This window comes from Vicugna pacos, chromosome 6 (assembly GCF_048564905.1).
Source record: "Vicugna pacos chromosome 6, VicPac4, whole genome shotgun sequence".
NCBI lineage: Eukaryota > Metazoa > Chordata > Mammalia > Artiodactyla > Camelidae > Vicugna > Vicugna pacos.
The window spans coordinates 3,906,367-3,924,076 of record NC_132992.1 but is presented as its reverse complement, the minus strand read 5'-3'; the positions used below and the strand labels follow the sequence as shown (position 1 = coordinate 3,924,076).

General features: G+C 33.9%; 1 protein-coding gene across 4 annotated transcripts in view; it reads right to left on the bottom strand.

The window, feature by feature from the left end:
- Positions 1–17,710, bottom strand: part of DENND4A (DENN domain containing 4A) — a 108,533-nt gene that overhangs the window by 36,614 nt on the left and 54,209 nt on the right. For all 4 annotated transcript variants that reach the window (XM_015243862.3, XM_072962209.1, XM_072962210.1 and 1 more), the window contains 7 exons: positions 17,624–17,690; positions 16,176–16,234; positions 14,377–14,521; positions 13,944–14,119; positions 10,056–10,156; positions 8,081–8,299; positions 6,728–6,873 (listed from right to left, as the gene is read on the bottom strand). In XM_015243862.3, coding sequence (XP_015099348.2) covers positions 6,728–6,873; positions 8,081–8,299; positions 10,056–10,156; positions 13,944–14,119; positions 14,377–14,521; positions 16,176–16,234; positions 17,624–17,690 — 913 coding nt within the window. The remainder of the gene's footprint in view (positions 1–6,727; positions 6,874–8,080; positions 8,300–10,055; positions 10,157–13,943; positions 14,120–14,376; positions 14,522–16,175; positions 16,235–17,623; positions 17,691–17,710) is intronic.

Genomic DNA, 17,710 nt, shown 5'->3' with positions numbered 1-17,710 from the left:
CTCAGTTACCTCCCCGACTCAGCTCTGAGAATGCCTGCAGTCAGGCTTACTGCACTCCAGGCTAAAGACTGCAGATACCTCTTGGGGAAACTATGCAGCCTAAAAGGAAAGAATTACAGACACTGATCAAACAGGGACTCTAATGAAATACCTGAGTAATGATCATCAACCTCTTATCTAAGGAAACTCCAAACCTGACCTTCCCAGAAATAGCTCCAATGAGTTCTTTGTGCCTCACACTTGACGACAAACACCAACCAAAGATCCCATAAAGAAAACAATAACTTGAAAAAGAATGAAATAAAAATTAAAAGGTACTTAGAAGAAGCAGAGACAATGCAAGGGGGAAAAGAAACCCTTCAAAAAAACTAAAATGAGTAAGCCTACAGCCATGAAACAAGAAGATGCTATACAAGTGGAGCATTCAGAAAATGAAAAGGAGCTTATGGAAATTACAAATATGATAGAAGAATTAAAAAGTATACTATAAAGGTTGAAAGATAAGAAGAAATCTCCCAAAAAGTGGAGATGAAAGACAGAGACAGAAAATGGGATGGGAAAAAAAAAAAGAAATTTAAGAGTATTAGGCCTGGAGGGCCAAGATAAAAATAACATCTATTTCAAAAAAAAAAAAAAAGAGAGAGAGAGAGAGAGAGAGACAATGGAGGAAAGAAAATGAAAGAACGAAAATAATGCAAGAAAATCCCCCAGAATTTGAAGGAAATAAGTCCACGGATTACAAGGGCTGACACATGTCCAACTCTGAAGAAAAGAAGGCTGACACCAGGCATGTCCTTTCACAACATCAGGGATCTTAAACACCTTCGGACAGAAAAAGAGATCAGGCACAGAAGATCAGAAACTAAGACAGTATTAGACTAGATCTTATTCTCAACAGTAACATCTGAAGCTAGAGGACAATGCAGTAAGGACTTTGGATTTTACATGCGACAAATTAGCAATCAAGTATTACGGGAGAATGATAAAACTTGCAGACAGGCAGAGCATCAAAAAATATATCTCCCATGTGCTCTTTCTCACAAAACTACTGAAAGGTGTGCTTCACCATACCAAGGAAATTAGCCAAGAGAGAAGTTACTAAAGCCAGAAAGCAGGGGATCCAACTCCAGAGAGATCAGTGAAATTCCCAAGATGATGGTGAAGGAAAATCCCAGGATGACAGACTAGAAAGCAATCAGTTCAGACTGGAACACAAAGGTGGAAAGCTCCAGGAAGAATTAAAAAAAAAATCAAATGGATAGATTACCTGATGTTTGAAAAACTGGGAGATTTTAGATTTTTCACCTTTGTAGAAGAGATTGGAGATGAATTAATAGCAGACACAAAACAAGAAATACAGCATGCTGTACACAACCAAAACTAACACAATGTTGTAGATCAACTATGCTTCAATTAAAAAAAAAAAGAAATACAGCAATAATTAACTTCAGGGAAAATAAAGTCCATTCATAAAAGGAAATTTAATTAAATATATATACTGCCTGTGACTACACCCAGAGTGATAATAATATTAACACTGAACAACCATTTGACCAACTACACAGGCAGAATTATGGTGACGGTGGTAGATACCATATTAATAGATAAAATATAAAACAATACACAGCAATAAAAACACACTATTTGGAAATCTTAAGGTAAATAACTGATGAAACAGCTGAAAGAGAAAGTGGTTGCCTTTGGGGAACAGAAATGAGGGGTGAGAAGAAATGGGACCTAAGCCTTGTAAAATCATTCAACTTCCTAAACTATGTTATATTTTATTGTGGTTGAAAAAAAGAAAATTTACTTATTAGAGATTTGGCAACAATATTAAAAATGCTTATAAGATCTGGTTATGTAAAAAATTAGGAAGTATATTACAATTATGTAAAAAAAACATTGAAAGTAAATGTAAAATGGACGTTAGGGCCCTGGGCTTATGGAGTCTTTCCTCCTTTTTATTTTCCACACTTCCTGTTACTTTAGTCACTTAATAAAACTGTTAAAAATTAAACATTCAGGAGGAGGGTGTAGCTCAGTAGTAAGAGTGTGTGCTTAGCATGCACGAGGTCGTGGGTTCAATCCCTAGTACCTCCATTAAAATAAATAACCTAATTACCCCCCCAAAAAAGTAAAATTTTAAAAAAAATTAAACTTTCAATAAAAACAGAGCACATCTAAGCCATTATTAACAAATCTAAAAATGTTGTTTTATTTTTTAAAAAAACATCAGGAATATGTCAGTTAAAAACTCAAAATCTTTGGTGTCCTTAGTAGGATATTGTGTCCATAGGCAACCCAAGAACAAATGAGAATCTCTACATGTAAACATTTTTATGCAGATGAAATGGGGTTAACATAATTATAAGGGCAACAATGATAATGAAGCAGGAAAGACTGATGAGAACAAAAAGGTTGAAACAAACAACGAAGGTCATTGGAAAGGAGGCTGGAAACTACTCCTGTCTCCACGATGGAACATTATAAGCGAACTGCTTGTCTGTGCGTACCAGGTGCTTTTAAAGTTTTATTTATTTATATAACAGCTTCTCCTTCTCCAGATCAGTACCTTTGTTCACATAGGGAAAAAAAAAAAAAAACAAACCTGTGGATGTGGAAAATTGCTCTAATTCTCAGTATTGTAAAGTCCATTAAAATATTAAAATTTTGCACTGCAAATTCAGTACCTTGGTAAAAGATATTTCCCTTAGCTTGTACACCCATAAAAATCTCACTTCAATATTATAAATACAGTCATGTAATAAATCCTACATTTATCAGTTGGGCATTTCTGTCTTTTGGAAAGCACAGAGACATCTGTCTCTATTGGGGGAAAAAAAAGAAACACAACACCCACGGCAGGATAAAAATACACCAATTTTCATATTCTCTTCATTTTTTTTCACAAGGCATTAATGTGCTCAGAAAACACTGCAGAGGGATGCTTGGGAGACCAAGAAAAACCTTACCGGACTATTTGTTACACAAAACTGCTTTCAGTTAGGCTGTATCCTATAGGAACAGATTGTTGGGATTTAAAATACAATCATATGAAGAACAAGAACACATGGTTCTTAAATTAGCCATAAATGAAACTCAAATAATTCTCATACATTGTTTTTCTTATTCCTATTCAACATTACCCAAGCTAGCTTCTTAAAGTCGGTCAAATGCTTTCGGCTTGGATAGGCTAAGATCAAAAGAGGAATATGTCTTAATTTCTGCTCAATCTTAGTTATGGATTGGCTTAAGCACTTAATGCACACCTAATATTATTTATTTCCCATAGCTAAACTGCCAGAGGTAAGAGGATCTTGTCACTTAAAAAATTAAGCTCAAAGTTGCTCAACTAAGGAATAATCTCACACAAATGACTATTTTTAAAGTATTACTGATATTCAAAAGCCATTTACAGATTAAAAGCAAGCAGTGACTTGCTGTGCTGAATGCATATAAATTGTGATACTAAAAAATGAAAAGCGGTAACAGCACTGTACAATTATTTCAGAGTTCTGCCTAATAATAGTAGGAATACAATTAACCTCTATACTAACTAGATATGAGAGGTATTAAGACATATTTTAGATTTTGGGACATTTTGTTATTTTCTGTAATAATAAAGTTCCTTGAATTATAATAAAGCAAACACATGTAACTATGTTTTAGTAAGTTAATTTTCAGTTCTAATTTTCTTAGTAATCATTAAAATCTTAAAGTGTAAAATTAATCTATTACACATAAGTGGTATTTTGTTGGCTCTAGACTTTGAATAGGTAAATGGCATTTTAGGAAAACAGCCTGCCTAGCAACAATAATTACACATTTAAAAGGATTGTTTCTTTTTTGAGACTTCTCGAAATTTATATTCTTTAGGCAGTTACTCCAATCATGCTCTGCACTGACTCTTACCAAGTAAGAAACAGGTGACCTATTTTCAGAGTCGTAGACAACATAATACAGTAATTATCAGTAATCAAATATTCTCCTTAGAACTTGATACCCTAGGTACTAGCAAAATTTTAAGTTTTATATGTCTTACAGTGTTAATGAGTATTTTTAAAACTGTGATACTATAATATGAGTTCTTAGTGGAAACACAAACTTGTGAACAAGATATAAAATGAACAAAAAGTAAAAGGGAGCAATACAAGACTTCTCTCTTCTGTACTGTTGATTGGATTCCTACAGCTAATTCGGTGTTCCCACAAGGATTCATATACATTTATTGGTTCAAGCATGCTATGAGCAAAATCCTGGTTCCTAATTTGGTCCCTTATGATTCAGTTAACTTGGCACAGGGAACAACTGTTACACAAATGTGTGCCTCTGTTCACCAGGGAAGATGACCAGTGGAAGCCCAGCACCACAGAGGAGAAACAGTCAAAGTGTATGCTGGCCACAAACATCGTTTTTGTTTACAAAAAAATTACACAATTATTCCTGTAAAAAAGGACTTAGGGAAATTCTTCTTTTTTTTTTTTTTTAAGAAAAGCAGATTTTTTTTTTTGAGTCACAAAAAAAGCTTGTTCTGTATATCCGTGTCTACTCTGTGGGTGGTAGGCAAACTATTCTTTAAAGTGCACTCTTCTATTCATTGCATTTGCACAACTTCTCTATTTAAAGCAGACCTTTCTATTTATTTATTCTTTCTATTAATATTTAACTTTGTAAGCATTAAATAAGGCGAACTTAAAAACTTGATTAAAATACTGAAAACGCAGTTCTTAGTATAATGCCGCAGTGAAGACAGAACTATCAAGGAGCTGTAACACTACTTCTCAAAGTAAACAGGATTTCAAAGCCCTATACAGGCAGAGCTCAACTTACAAAGACGCAGGGTTCTAAAAGTCTGCTTATAAACAGGTTATTCAAGATACCGAAAATGATTTTCCCCCCAAAACAATATGCTTTCCTGGGTGATGGAAATGTTCTATGTTTTGGAGTCATGATTACATGAAAACCTGTATTTACCAAAACAAAACTATACACTTCAAAGATATATTTTTTATTTTTACATTTTAGTTCGATAAATTTTGATTTAAAATAATGTCCTAAGAGGGGAGGGTATAGCTCAGTGGTAGAGCACATGCTTAGCATCCACAAGATCCTGGGTTCAATCCCCAGTACCATCGTTAATAAATAAACAGATAAATAAATAAATAACCTAATTCCCTCCTTCCCTTCCCCCCAAAATGTCCTAAAATGTGGTTAGAATATCAATCCACCAAAAAGAGATTTAATACATATTTCTAGAACAACACTGTGGTCCTGTACCATTTAATCTACAGCTAATCACCATATATCTCAGTGTTTCTATGGGAAAAAGAATGATGAGTTCTAAGCAAATAATGGCATAAATTATCTTTTCCCTATTCCAAAGCATTTCCAGGACTAGGGTGGTTATTTCCGGGCATCTTAGGGTGTTAATTCTCTATCAGCACCGGAAACAGGATTTCTCTACATCAAGCACCTCTCAAGTGTTCTAATTTAAAGGGAAGTGTAAATCCCTACACAGGACTCTGAACTTGCTCCTGTCTTCACATGTGTTAAGTCATTCAGAAGTCGGACATTTCTAAGCCATGAAATGATAAAACCAAAGGAACTATTAATCTATAAAGTGGAATAAAAACCAGCAAAATATAAAAACTGTCATAATGCTTTCTACTTTTTAGTTCATACAATACCACCCTGGAAAGCTGTGAAATGTGCAGTTATAATGATCTCTCTGTGTAATATTTTTTAAACACAGATAAGAAAACAACACAGAAAGACTAAATGACTGACTAAAGTCACAAGCAGAAGAGCTGAGATCAAAGTTCTCCTGATTCCCACTGCAGTGTTTTTCCTACTACATCTTGCACGTGAAAATCATGCCTCATTTTTACAAGACACATTTGAAACTTCATTTATTTGATCAATATCCCCCACATATAACAGTCTCCCATCCCCAACACCACTCCTCCTCCATGCATATGACTTCTTCACTCTAACGTGGCTTCGACAGTTCCTTCCAGATCAACCTCCTGTCCCCACCATGCTGGCATCTCCCTCATCCAGATCCATGCACGGATACTCCCTGCATCCTGTTTAGGTTCTGACTCCTAGAAACAGACTGTCCGCCCAGCATGGACAGTATCTGGCTCGTCCCCTGAGTCCCCATGCTAGGCCACCTCCTGCATGGCTGCGCTCCTCACCTGGCTGGGGCCCCCACACCCCATGCTAGGCTGCTCCTCCTTCCTCACCTCATTCAGGTTCTGACACACACCCCTCTCTGGGCCGCTGCTCCCCCACCTCCTCCCTATCCAGCATGCATACCCACCTTGCTCTACCCCACCTAATGATATCAGGACTGAAGGGGGAGTGAAGGTTTCACACATGAATTTTAAACAGAATTAATTCACTTAATTATGTTACAAACTCACTCCCAAAGTGAAGAAATATTCAGGTGAAAAACTTCTATTGTAAGTGGGCAGGCAGGGTTACAGACCTGGTTGTTGAACTAAAACTCATGATTTAGTAAACCTTGCAAGGTACTCTTAAGAGGTTGTGCTCTATAAATCTAGTAGGCCACCAAAACTTTCATAATAAAGCGTCAATGATGAAATGGAATTAATTTTAACTTAGTCAAAAGCTGGTAAAAGCTATAAATAGAGACCATAACTCACAACATTTATTAACAGTCACACAAAATAAGCTAGGGCACTGTAGAAATACTATTACTTACTTTATCTACACAATCATCAAAAAACGCCAGGCTTGCATCTTTATCACTGACAAAAGAACATTCCTCAATGAAGCGAATAAACATCTGTGTCTTGGTCATCATGTTATAGAATTTCTGATGTGACCGGTCCCGGCTTCTTAAGAAAGCTGTTCAACATAAATTTGTAATGTCAGTAACGTCAGAGTATGTAATACCACCCACAGCTGTCTCTGTCGTCCCCTCATTGCCTTGAAGATGACACATACACTAGTAAATATGAAAGCATTTTAAAAACTGCTGTTTTGTCCCCAAATGTGCTGCATGCTACGTGAACCTGGTGTGCTCTCCTCCATGGATATGTATATACATGGGGCTTTTTCAAAGCAGCAGTTACATCCCCTTGAGCACTCGTTTATGTCTGTGTCTTACTGACACAGAGAAGAAGTGTACTTCCTGATGTCACACTCCCCCTGGCTCACCGGGCTCACTTACACCGCACTTGGGCCTTCTCTTGGGCCCATGAACTCAAACCCTATCCAGCCTCAAAGACTGCAAAACCATTCTCTATGCCTAAAACGCTCTTCTGCTTACACTCCACCTGGCTACTTCTACTCATCCTTTAGATCATGGCTCAGGATGAATTCCTCAGAAGGCCCTTCTGCGAACTCAAGATGGGAACCGAAGTGTTCAGCCATAGTATTTTCAAATTGTTTATCTTCCTGACTACATATAAGCTTCATGGAAGAGAGAATTGCATTTCTTCTTTCTTTTCTTCCTTTCCTTCTTTCTCCCCCACTCTCTCTTTTCTTTATTTCCATTTTTTTTTGGTAACTAGGTATCTTTTACATACCTTATAGCATTTGGAGGTACTCAATACATGCTTATTAAATGAATTTCTCTCTCAAACGTTAAATACTACAAAAGGAGGTAAATATATATTGTGAAACAAACTGTACTCCAGGGCTTCCCAATCCTTTTTCACTCATGACACAGACTGAAGTAAAACAAATAAGGCTGTTCAAGCCTGTAGGTGCCCAACCCAGGGGCTCCCCTGTGTGTCCAACATCGCCTGGCTGCCTGGAAGCTAAGAGCATCAATATCTTAACACACCTGTGACACAACAGAGTGTGGCGTACATGGTTAGGAAGCTCTGTACTTTTCAAACAGTCTCTTCTGCATGTTTTGCTAACAGGATTGTATCTAATGAGCCTGAGAAAAAACTAGACCTACGGCAATGGGTTATCAACTGATTTACAGTCACATACTCCTGAAAGAGGTATGTATTTTGGTAAATATACTAATCCAGAAACAGACTGAATCATTACAAGGTTAAGCTCAACAATACATAAGCCCTAATACTATGCACTCACTCACCTTGCAGGGCAAAAAGAGAGGCTGCATCCGTGGCTGTCTCAGAGGGGGCTTGCGTTATTGGTCTCAAGTATGACCTATAACCTTTTAAAATAGAGGCCATGAAACACAAAAATGCTTCCTGAATTTCCAGATCTATCATGTGCAATCTCTTTCCAGAATTAAAATCATAATCATTCATTGTGAAGTCCATTAGCCCATCATCTCTTGGTCTCTGCTGCACTGTGAAGAAATACGGTGTTAGTGTTTTCTCCAGCACCATCAAAATCAATGTTCATAATGGTATCAATTATAAATCCGCTGCATTTGTAAGTCAAGTCATTATGCTATATACCTTAAATTTGTACAGTCCTGTATGTCAATTGTATCTCAATAAAACTGAAAGAAAAATAATAAATCTGTTGTGTTTTCAAAAGGACTCAAGCTACTTCAACTCTGTGTTTATTTAATTTTATAATATACATCCTGAGCAGAACTTGAATTTGTTCTGAGGATCAGGATGGCAGTAATGCTCAGTGTTACTCTCCTGGTTTTCATGATTACAGTGTATTGTAATAATGTAGGAGAACGTACTTGTTGGAAGGAAATACATCCCATTCAGAGGTGATGGGGCATCTGTTTTCAAAAGCTCAGAGAAACAAAGTTTGTGACTGTTTCAAAATTTAAAAACTTCTTAAAATATGAGGAACAATAAATCATCTTAGAGAGGTTTTTTTGGAATTCTTAATTGTCTTAAAAAAAGTGAAAATACAAGGCACTGGAACAGAAGGCCCAGCTTTTAATCCTAGCTTTATCCTTATCCTTTATCTCTGACAACCTTCCTCCCTCAACCTTATCATCCTCAGGGTTGTAAAGATAAAATAATGTATGTGAAGGAGCTCTGAAGCTGTAAAATGATATATGACCCTTAACTATCAGAATTGTTTAAGTTTGTAGTTTTCGGCTTTAAGATTCTGCCCTTCAGTAGAGCCAGAAGGGCTATTTCACTGATTTTAATAATACTTAAACATTGCTACAAAAACCGCTGCTATCCAAAAGAAATGCATGCACTTTTAGGTAGCTTAAATAAAATTCTGTACATAAGTCACTTGTTCCATAAGATAAAATTCTGTCCTATTTGATGTCATTTTTTTCATATCCTAATATATTTATGAACCACTTCTGAATTATCTCCTTGCTGTAAGGTTCACTTTGTAAGCACTGTCTTTGCCCAAGTTTCTTTCTAACTATTCTATGGGTGCTTATTCTACTATTCTGCCCTCAAGGATGTCGGCCATGCCCCATGTTTATATTTCACCTAATATATAAGTGAGCAACTCAAGTATTGCCGCACTATTACTGACCATCTGTTGTACAAAAAGTATTAAATTATGGACCCATAATGGATTGTTGTTATAAAATACCAAGAGGGTTACATAAACAAAGGTTTAAATCCTCGTATCGGTAATTCTGGATCACTGTCAACATATTCTTATATAAGCATTTAATTAATATATTCCATATCCTAATCAATTTTCACTTTAATTTCTGAATGCTTTTGGGAAAGCTTCTATTTTCAAATTTTTAGAGGTAAGCACAGCACTGAGATCTAGTGAAGGCAAAAAGCATATGACCTCGCCCTCACCTCACTGAAATCATCATTTTTAAATGTAATTTAAACCATCTGTCTTAGATTTTAAAAACTAACTTTTTATTCCATGGATGAAGAAAATATACAAGTGGAAACCATTATTTTCTCCATGGTATTTAAAAATAAACACCTTAACCTCTTTTTGAATGTTATTATGACATAAAATACAAACTTTATAAGTCTCCTGTTCAGCTTCTAAAACCTTTGCTTTAATGCTCATGTACCTTTAAGATTGTAAAAAAAACACACTTTCCTTTCAATAAACACTATCCTTTTACAAGTAAGGCAAAGTATTCAGAATCCTTTCTTCAGATTAAATTACTTCCTTCAATTAAGTTATACACTTACATTTTGCCAGCTGCTGGTGCAAATTATTCAGTGTGTTCATCAGATTTTTACATGGTTTCTTTGGAAGTATCTTCCAGGCTACATTTTTCTTGTCACCAGTTCTGAGATTAAATGACAATAATAATATATTTGTTAGGTGGGCCTTTTTTTGAGGGAGGTGTGGGTACATACCTGTTTTATATAAAAAGAGGAAAAAAAACACACTGAACAAAAAATATTCTACATATAAAATATTTCAATTAACAGGAGAAAAATACGATAGGGGTAAATTGGAATATTTAATATTTAAAAATTAATTTATATAAGGGTAGAATCTTCTACTAAATATAGCTCAAAAACTTATAATCATGTTTATATCAAGTCATTTCCACCTGCATTGATATCATGGAAACCACTACAAAACTTAATGTGGTGGTCATTACTCTTAAACTCACTTAAGAGTCTTTAGATACCTTTAAAAAAAAAAAAAAACCCAAAACCATATGATATCACTTATATGTGGACTCTAAAAAAAAAACGACAATTTGAAACAACATTGTAAAATGACTATAACTCAATAAAAAAATGTTAAAAAAAAAAAGACAAATGAACTTAACTACAAAACAGAAACTGACTCACAGACATAGAAGACAAACTTATGGTTACCGGGGGAAAGCAGGTAGGAAGGGATAAATTGGGAGTTTGAAGTTTGCAGATACTAACTACTACACATAAAATAGATAAACAACAGGTTTTCTACTGTATTTCTCAGGGAACTATATTCAATATCTTGTAGTAACTTATAATGAAAAAAATGAAAATGAATATATGTATGTATATGTATGACTGAACTATTATGCTGTACACCAGAAATTGATACAATATTCTAAACTGACTATACTTCAATAAAAAAAGTAAAAAAAAAAAAAAACCCATACTATCATTTCTGATAAGTTATAAACATGCTAATGATAAAAATAAAGATTTGTTTAAATTTTTCTTGAAATTAAACTACTAAACAGAAAACATAGATAAATTGAAGGCTAAAAAAAAAGAGATTTTAAGACACCTTAATATTGGGAAAATCCTACTATAAAGAGATTTTTTTCTTACAGACTTTAAGAAAAGGCACTATAGAAGACTTTCAATGAACTTATGACCTAAAAAGCTTATCAAAACACTTTAGTATATTTAAATATTTAGTTTCTTAGTTCCCTAAAAATGTAAGTAAAACTTAGTTTTGTTTCTTTCAGAAAAGAAATAATCTGTAATACTAGATTATTTGAATAAAGTTTAACATTCCAAAATACTTTTATAACTATGAAAGAGGATATTTGCTTGAAAGTGATATCTTTGTTTCTATGATGAACTCCTATAATTTTCTTTATTACAACTATTACAACATAGCTGTTTTTTTTAACTATATGTGGAGTCGGGGAAGAAAAGAGCATGGTGATAAAACATGATAAAGCTTCTGGACTTAACTATAGTTAAGCTTTGTTGATTCCATTCTTCATTTATTAGATCTTTTTTTTTTCTATTTCAAAAGCAATACATATTCATTCTAAGAAACTTGAAAAATGAAGAGAAAAAAAAGAAGAAAAGTAAATCACTCATGTTCTAACCACCAAAGACAACAACACAGCACAGGTGCAGAATGGAACTTGCTGAACTTTTTTGTAATGTTCCCTGAACTTCCCACAGAAGCAAAAGGGCAAATACCTCTTTGAAAACTAAACAAAGGAAAAAGAATGGATGGGAAAGCTTAAGCTGACAAAGAACAACTGTCTTGGAATCTTTCCTATCTTTCCACAAATGAGAATATAAAAATGCAGATAGGGCAGGGTCAAATTGCAGACGTCCTGCTACAAGGTTTTATTTCACTTATAGCGTGATCAGGACTAGGAATCCTGGATTACAGTGAGAATACAATGTAGAAACACTTTTTACATTATGTTCTTGCTAAAACTTTCAACACAGCACTCCCGATGAGCCTTCTCATCACTGTGTGCATGCCTGCCTTGCTAGACAAGATTATTAGCAACTAAAGAGAAAGGAGTGTACTTGGTTTATCCTTTTATTCTGTGTCTAGCAAAAGAAGGGTGCTTAAGAGAAGTCTGTAGCATAAATGAATGAACAATATCTTGGTTTCATTTCATTACATCAAATTACTGTTATTTACTCACATAATTTCCTCCTCTTGCCCCTGACATCTTCACTTTTAAACCTGGCTGGGGAGGAGAGTTTTATCTAGTGTCTGAGTCTGGATCTATATCAGCCTTCTGAATTTTTATTCATTGCGACTCCCATTTACAAGATTGCTATTATGTAAGTTATATTATTATTATATAGTTACATTATTATTAGCCAATAATGAACGGCAGAAGTATTAGTTATGGAGTCAGACAGTGATGGTTTCAAAATCAGTTCTGGCAGGATAAGTTATATGCCTTTTGACAGACTACTTAAAAATCTAAGCTTTGGTTTCCTTATCTGTCTTCCAGAGGGGTTAATAAAAACTACCTCTGAAACTACAGAGAAAAATAAGAGACAGCTCAGGCTGTGCATACAGCTCTACCCCTAGAATATACTGGATAATGGTTTCTCTTTCTTCAGAAATGTCCTGACATTCATAACATACTCATTATACATATTTATGAGATAGAGAGAGGAAAAAGAAACCACAAATTTCATACTTAGGATTTCTTTTTCTTTCAAATTTCAGGTTGAGACTCCAGAACTTTGGGATGAAGGAAAGCAGAAAGCTGTTAGTTCATTAGCTCAGTCCTCCCATAGGTTTGGAAGGGTGATGATACCAAGATGGAAGACTACTGATCAGTGTAATCGACTCGCGTTTCTTTGATAAGAATCAAAGATTCTTAAGTAAATCAAAGATAAAATAATAAGGAAAAATTCTTTTAATAAACTGAAGAAAAGTACAAAAAGAGGGAAAATGTAATATATTACCATAATAAATATAATATATACTCATTTACCACCCTGAATTTCAATTTTTAAAAACATTCTGTCATGTAACATTAACAACTGGCAAAAAAAAAAAAGAGAGAGAGAGAGATACTACTTAAATATTTAAAGAATTAAGTATTCCTGGTAAAGAATGAAATGTTCACAGTAAAGAATCTTTGGCTCTATCCATCCTATGTATAAAATGGCTTTAATGCACAAAGTATGTCCCATGCTTTCTTGGTTAGGCTTTTGACAGCCACATGCTTTATAACAGAAAATTATTTTTTGCTGAACTCATCTAACGGTTCCAGCACTTGAGATTTTGACATATGACAAGACCAGAATTAAGTAAGATTTCAGAATTAAGTCAAAAGGCTTTAATATAAAACACGCTCATTTAAAAGTGGGAAAAAACCTATTTCACACAGACATATTTAAGTTGTAAAAGGTATACTAGCTTTCGAGCTTTACTGATTAACTAACTCGTAGTTATTTTAAGTATGTCCTGTGGATGCAATGTGGTATTGCATCAGTTTCCTCTCCCCTGAAGAGCTTAAGTATGGTTAAACTGAAAATAAGGGATACAAGAGAAACACTGAATTTTCTTTAAAACTGTAAATATATGGCTCCAGTAGCTACAACTTAAATGTTATCCCAATAAAGAGAGAAAATTATAAAATCCTTACATTCCTTATATAAATTTCTAAGTAAGCCTAAGATCATAATGTTTCTTAAATATTTAAAGATCTGTGGATTAAACCCTTCACTAATAAACTATCCCACCAAAGTATAGCAAGAACTGATTCAAAGATGGTAAAAATCCTAAATATAAAAACAATATAGCTCAAAGAAATTCCTGTTAGTATTCACAAAACATACAATTACATACATATATTACAAAGTTGTAAATTACTGGGTGTAGAATCACTAAAATGTACTTACTGAGAAATGGTGTTGGTATCTAGGTCAACACAACTAACATCTGGTGGAGGGTCATAGAGATCAAAGTATCTTGAATCAATTCCTACTATGAATGGACATGGTGCACTCAAGACATCTGCTAAAGCCAGTGGGCAGAGAGGAACATAGGGGCATGGCCAGTGGAAAGGGAAAATCATCTTGGATAAATAAAAGATAGGAGAATATTTTAGCTGTTTGACATCAAAGCATAATCATCAGCACACACACTGAGTTGTCTTTTAAATATTTATACCCAAAGTAGCCTAATGCTTGTTAAATCATTACAACTACTGTTAGTGGTCAGAAAACTGAAGTTCATTACTCTGAATTTTAGTTAAGCATTAAAATAGCTTCAAATTATATGAATAATTAGGCTTAAAACAAAACTGATTGCCAATAAGAAACTGATACTCACAGACACTAATGCTTCTGTCACACTGGTAAGCACGGAAGGCCGTAGGGAATGAATGAGAATTTTATGTTCTGTTACTGCAAACACCAGTAGTGTCACAGCATTTTCAGGACCTAAATTCTGAAGTAGTGTTGAAAACTTGCCACCACTGTCAATCCAAACAAAAACAGATAATTAAAAAAATAAAGATCCAAACACCTCACTATCCAAAATAATGAAGAAAAGTTCATGATTAGAGTAGGATTTATACTGTATATTCAACTTTAAACACGACTGCTGCTCTTATATAGGGAAAACACTGCATCAGAAACACACTATGAAAACAAAGTTTCCTGAGGTTTTGAAATCATTTGATACTTCTGCATTATATTCAATATGGAAAGTGAAAAGTCATCTGCTTCATTTTATATAAAAAGACCTGCCATGTAGGTAACATTCAAATAAAAAAGTCAATTTCTAAGAGAAATGCTTTGATTGGAAGCAAATCGGTTAATGGAAATCTCAACATGGCTTATCTTCTACTGTAATTATCAGAAAAATTCCATGAACCTTAAGATAAATACTCATCTTAAAATTTGGATACACAAATAGCTAGATTTCTTTACTACTGAAAGAAAGTAGTAATATCAAGAGCTACCCAGTGATGTAACAAGCCATGTATACAAAGCAAATTAATAACAAAAACTTAAACATTCTGCATGGTAATGAAATAGTAGATTAACAAAGTAAACAGTTCAGTAAGCCAACCAGTATTTTGTGTTTATAATGCCAAATTATTGGCTTCCCTGAATTAACTTTTTTTAAAATAAAGCAAAACTAATTAAGTCTCTTGGAGAAATAAAAACATATGTCCACAAAAAAACTCGTGCATGTTCACAGCAGCCAAAATGACACATGTCAACTGATAGAGGGTAACTGCTAAAGGGTACAAGGTTTTTTTTGGAGAAAATGTTCTAAAATTGAATATAGAGATAGCTGCAGAACTCTGAATACAATCATTGAATTGTATGGTATGTGAATTATGTATCAATAAAACCACTACCAAAAAAAAAAAAAAGAAGCTTCTTGGGTAATTTAGAATCATTTTTACATTGTCTCAGTCAGTATTTCTAGTTTATTTTCAGCTCACACAAAGGTTAAGAAAACACTAGTCACATTGGGTTGAGACCTGGTGATGAAATAATCTGCAATTCTTACAAAATTAATGTCAAAGATGGCAGCTGGTCTCCCTTAGGTATGTGCTACAAAATAATTTAATTATACTGTAACTATTTCCCTGCTAGAAAAATTACACAGCTAATTAAACTTTAAGAAAAAATGATACTTTAGAAAAAACACATTTCAAAATTTCTGTGAACTTTTAAGGTGATGAAATACACTGTTCTATTCCATGGTTTAATATTTATAAGTATGTTTTCACTTAGGGGTTAAATTTAAAATTAATTGCATTTAAAAAAATAAATTAAAAATAAAATTAATTGCATTTGACTGTTCTTCAGAGGATATTTAAGCTAAAAATAATTGTTTTCATTATCTACATAAATATATATATACCTCTTTATGTAATTGTAAGTACTTGATCATAATAAATGGACACACAAAATACCAAACGCTATTGTAAAAGTTTTTGTTTTCTTTAAGACCTTCAACCTAAATATTAAGTAAAAGAAATTTAGATAAGAAACAATTAAATAAGAAGTATTTCCATCAACATTTGAAATTTTACTTAGGAAAGAGAGAAAATACTTGAATGTTACTTTAGCTCACAATAGATTTAGAGAAACAAGTGAAGCTTTACTTGCCTTAGCGGAAGAGGTGAAGAAACAGGCTGACTGAGAATCAGATTATCATGTGGTGATAACTGAAAGAAGATTTAAAGCATTTGAAATATAAACTTTAAAAAACTACTTTCTGGTAAAAAAAAATATAGATAGATAGATAGGTAGGTAGGTAGGTAGATGCCAATAAAGTTTCAATATCCCCACTCACCAGGATAGAAACTGTCTATATCACTAAGATCCTGAAAAATATGTCCTGACGGCTGACCTCTTCTAAACACTAACAAGTTTTCTTACTTTGAACTCTCTCTCTTCTGTTTCTCAGCATTTCCCTGATGCCATTTTAACAAATCTGTATTGAAAGACTAAATTATTCATTTAATACCATAAAACCAGGGTTACCAATTCTATGGCCTCAGGGCAAATCCATAGGGTACCCGTTTTTATAAATAAAGTCTTTCTGAAACACAGATATGAGCATCTGTTTACGTATTAGCTATAGCTGCTTTTGTGCAATGAAAGCAGAGCTGAGTAGTTTCAGAGAGACAGTATGGCCTGTAAAGACTGAGTATTTACTATTTTGTCCTCAAAAAAAAAAAACTTGCCAACTTCTGCTATAAAACAAACCTTTTATATATATTTAAATTGAGTGTGCTATACATATATTCTGGCACTAAATACCAAGAAGTAAGACAGAGGTGGTATGTGCACACTCCTTTTATAAAGCTTATCAAAAATGATATTTTTCTAGACATTTTATCTGTATCAATTTAATAATGCAATTATTTAAATCTACATTTTCAAATTTATGTGGATTCACACAGGTTTGTAGACATTTATTTACCAACTGATTTCTAATTTTGAATGCTACTCCATTAAGGGCTGTGTTAAATACAGTGAGGCATATAGAGTGATAATACATGAAATATTTTCTCTATACAAATCACTTATAAATGATTATAGAGAGACAACTTACATATCAAGAGCACAAAGAAAAAAGAAAAAAAGGAAAGACAAAGCCAACTGGGAAAAGAGATAGGGAAAAGAATTTATGTTCACTTTAAACTTCTCCCTGTCACAAAGGTATGAGCAATCCTTCCTGCAATATATGAAAACACACAACTTTTTCTTACATCTATTCTAATACATTTAACTTAGGGAATAAATGCCAAAGGCACAAATTTTCAAATACCTAGAACAAGTAGGGAAAGAAGTCCCTTTTTGTGTGTTCAAAATGTCTACTGCTGTCTGCTGTTTAAACTCTGCAAGCCTTTATTTAAGAGGCAACACTAGATGTCTGCCTGGGAGGCAGTTAACAAAACCATAAGGGTCCAAACTCCAACGTGAAATAACATCTGGTTCTCTTTTGATTTCATTTTGATTCTTCCCCCCATATACAATTGTTAGTCTCGTGTTACAGTCTCACAGAGTCAATAATCATTCAACAGAGCCTTCTATTGAGGAAATCTTACCTGAACTAAAATCCTTGGTCTCTGAGGAGATGGAAAAGGAACTTTATGCATAAAATGAGAAATATGCCTTAAAAACAAACAAACAAA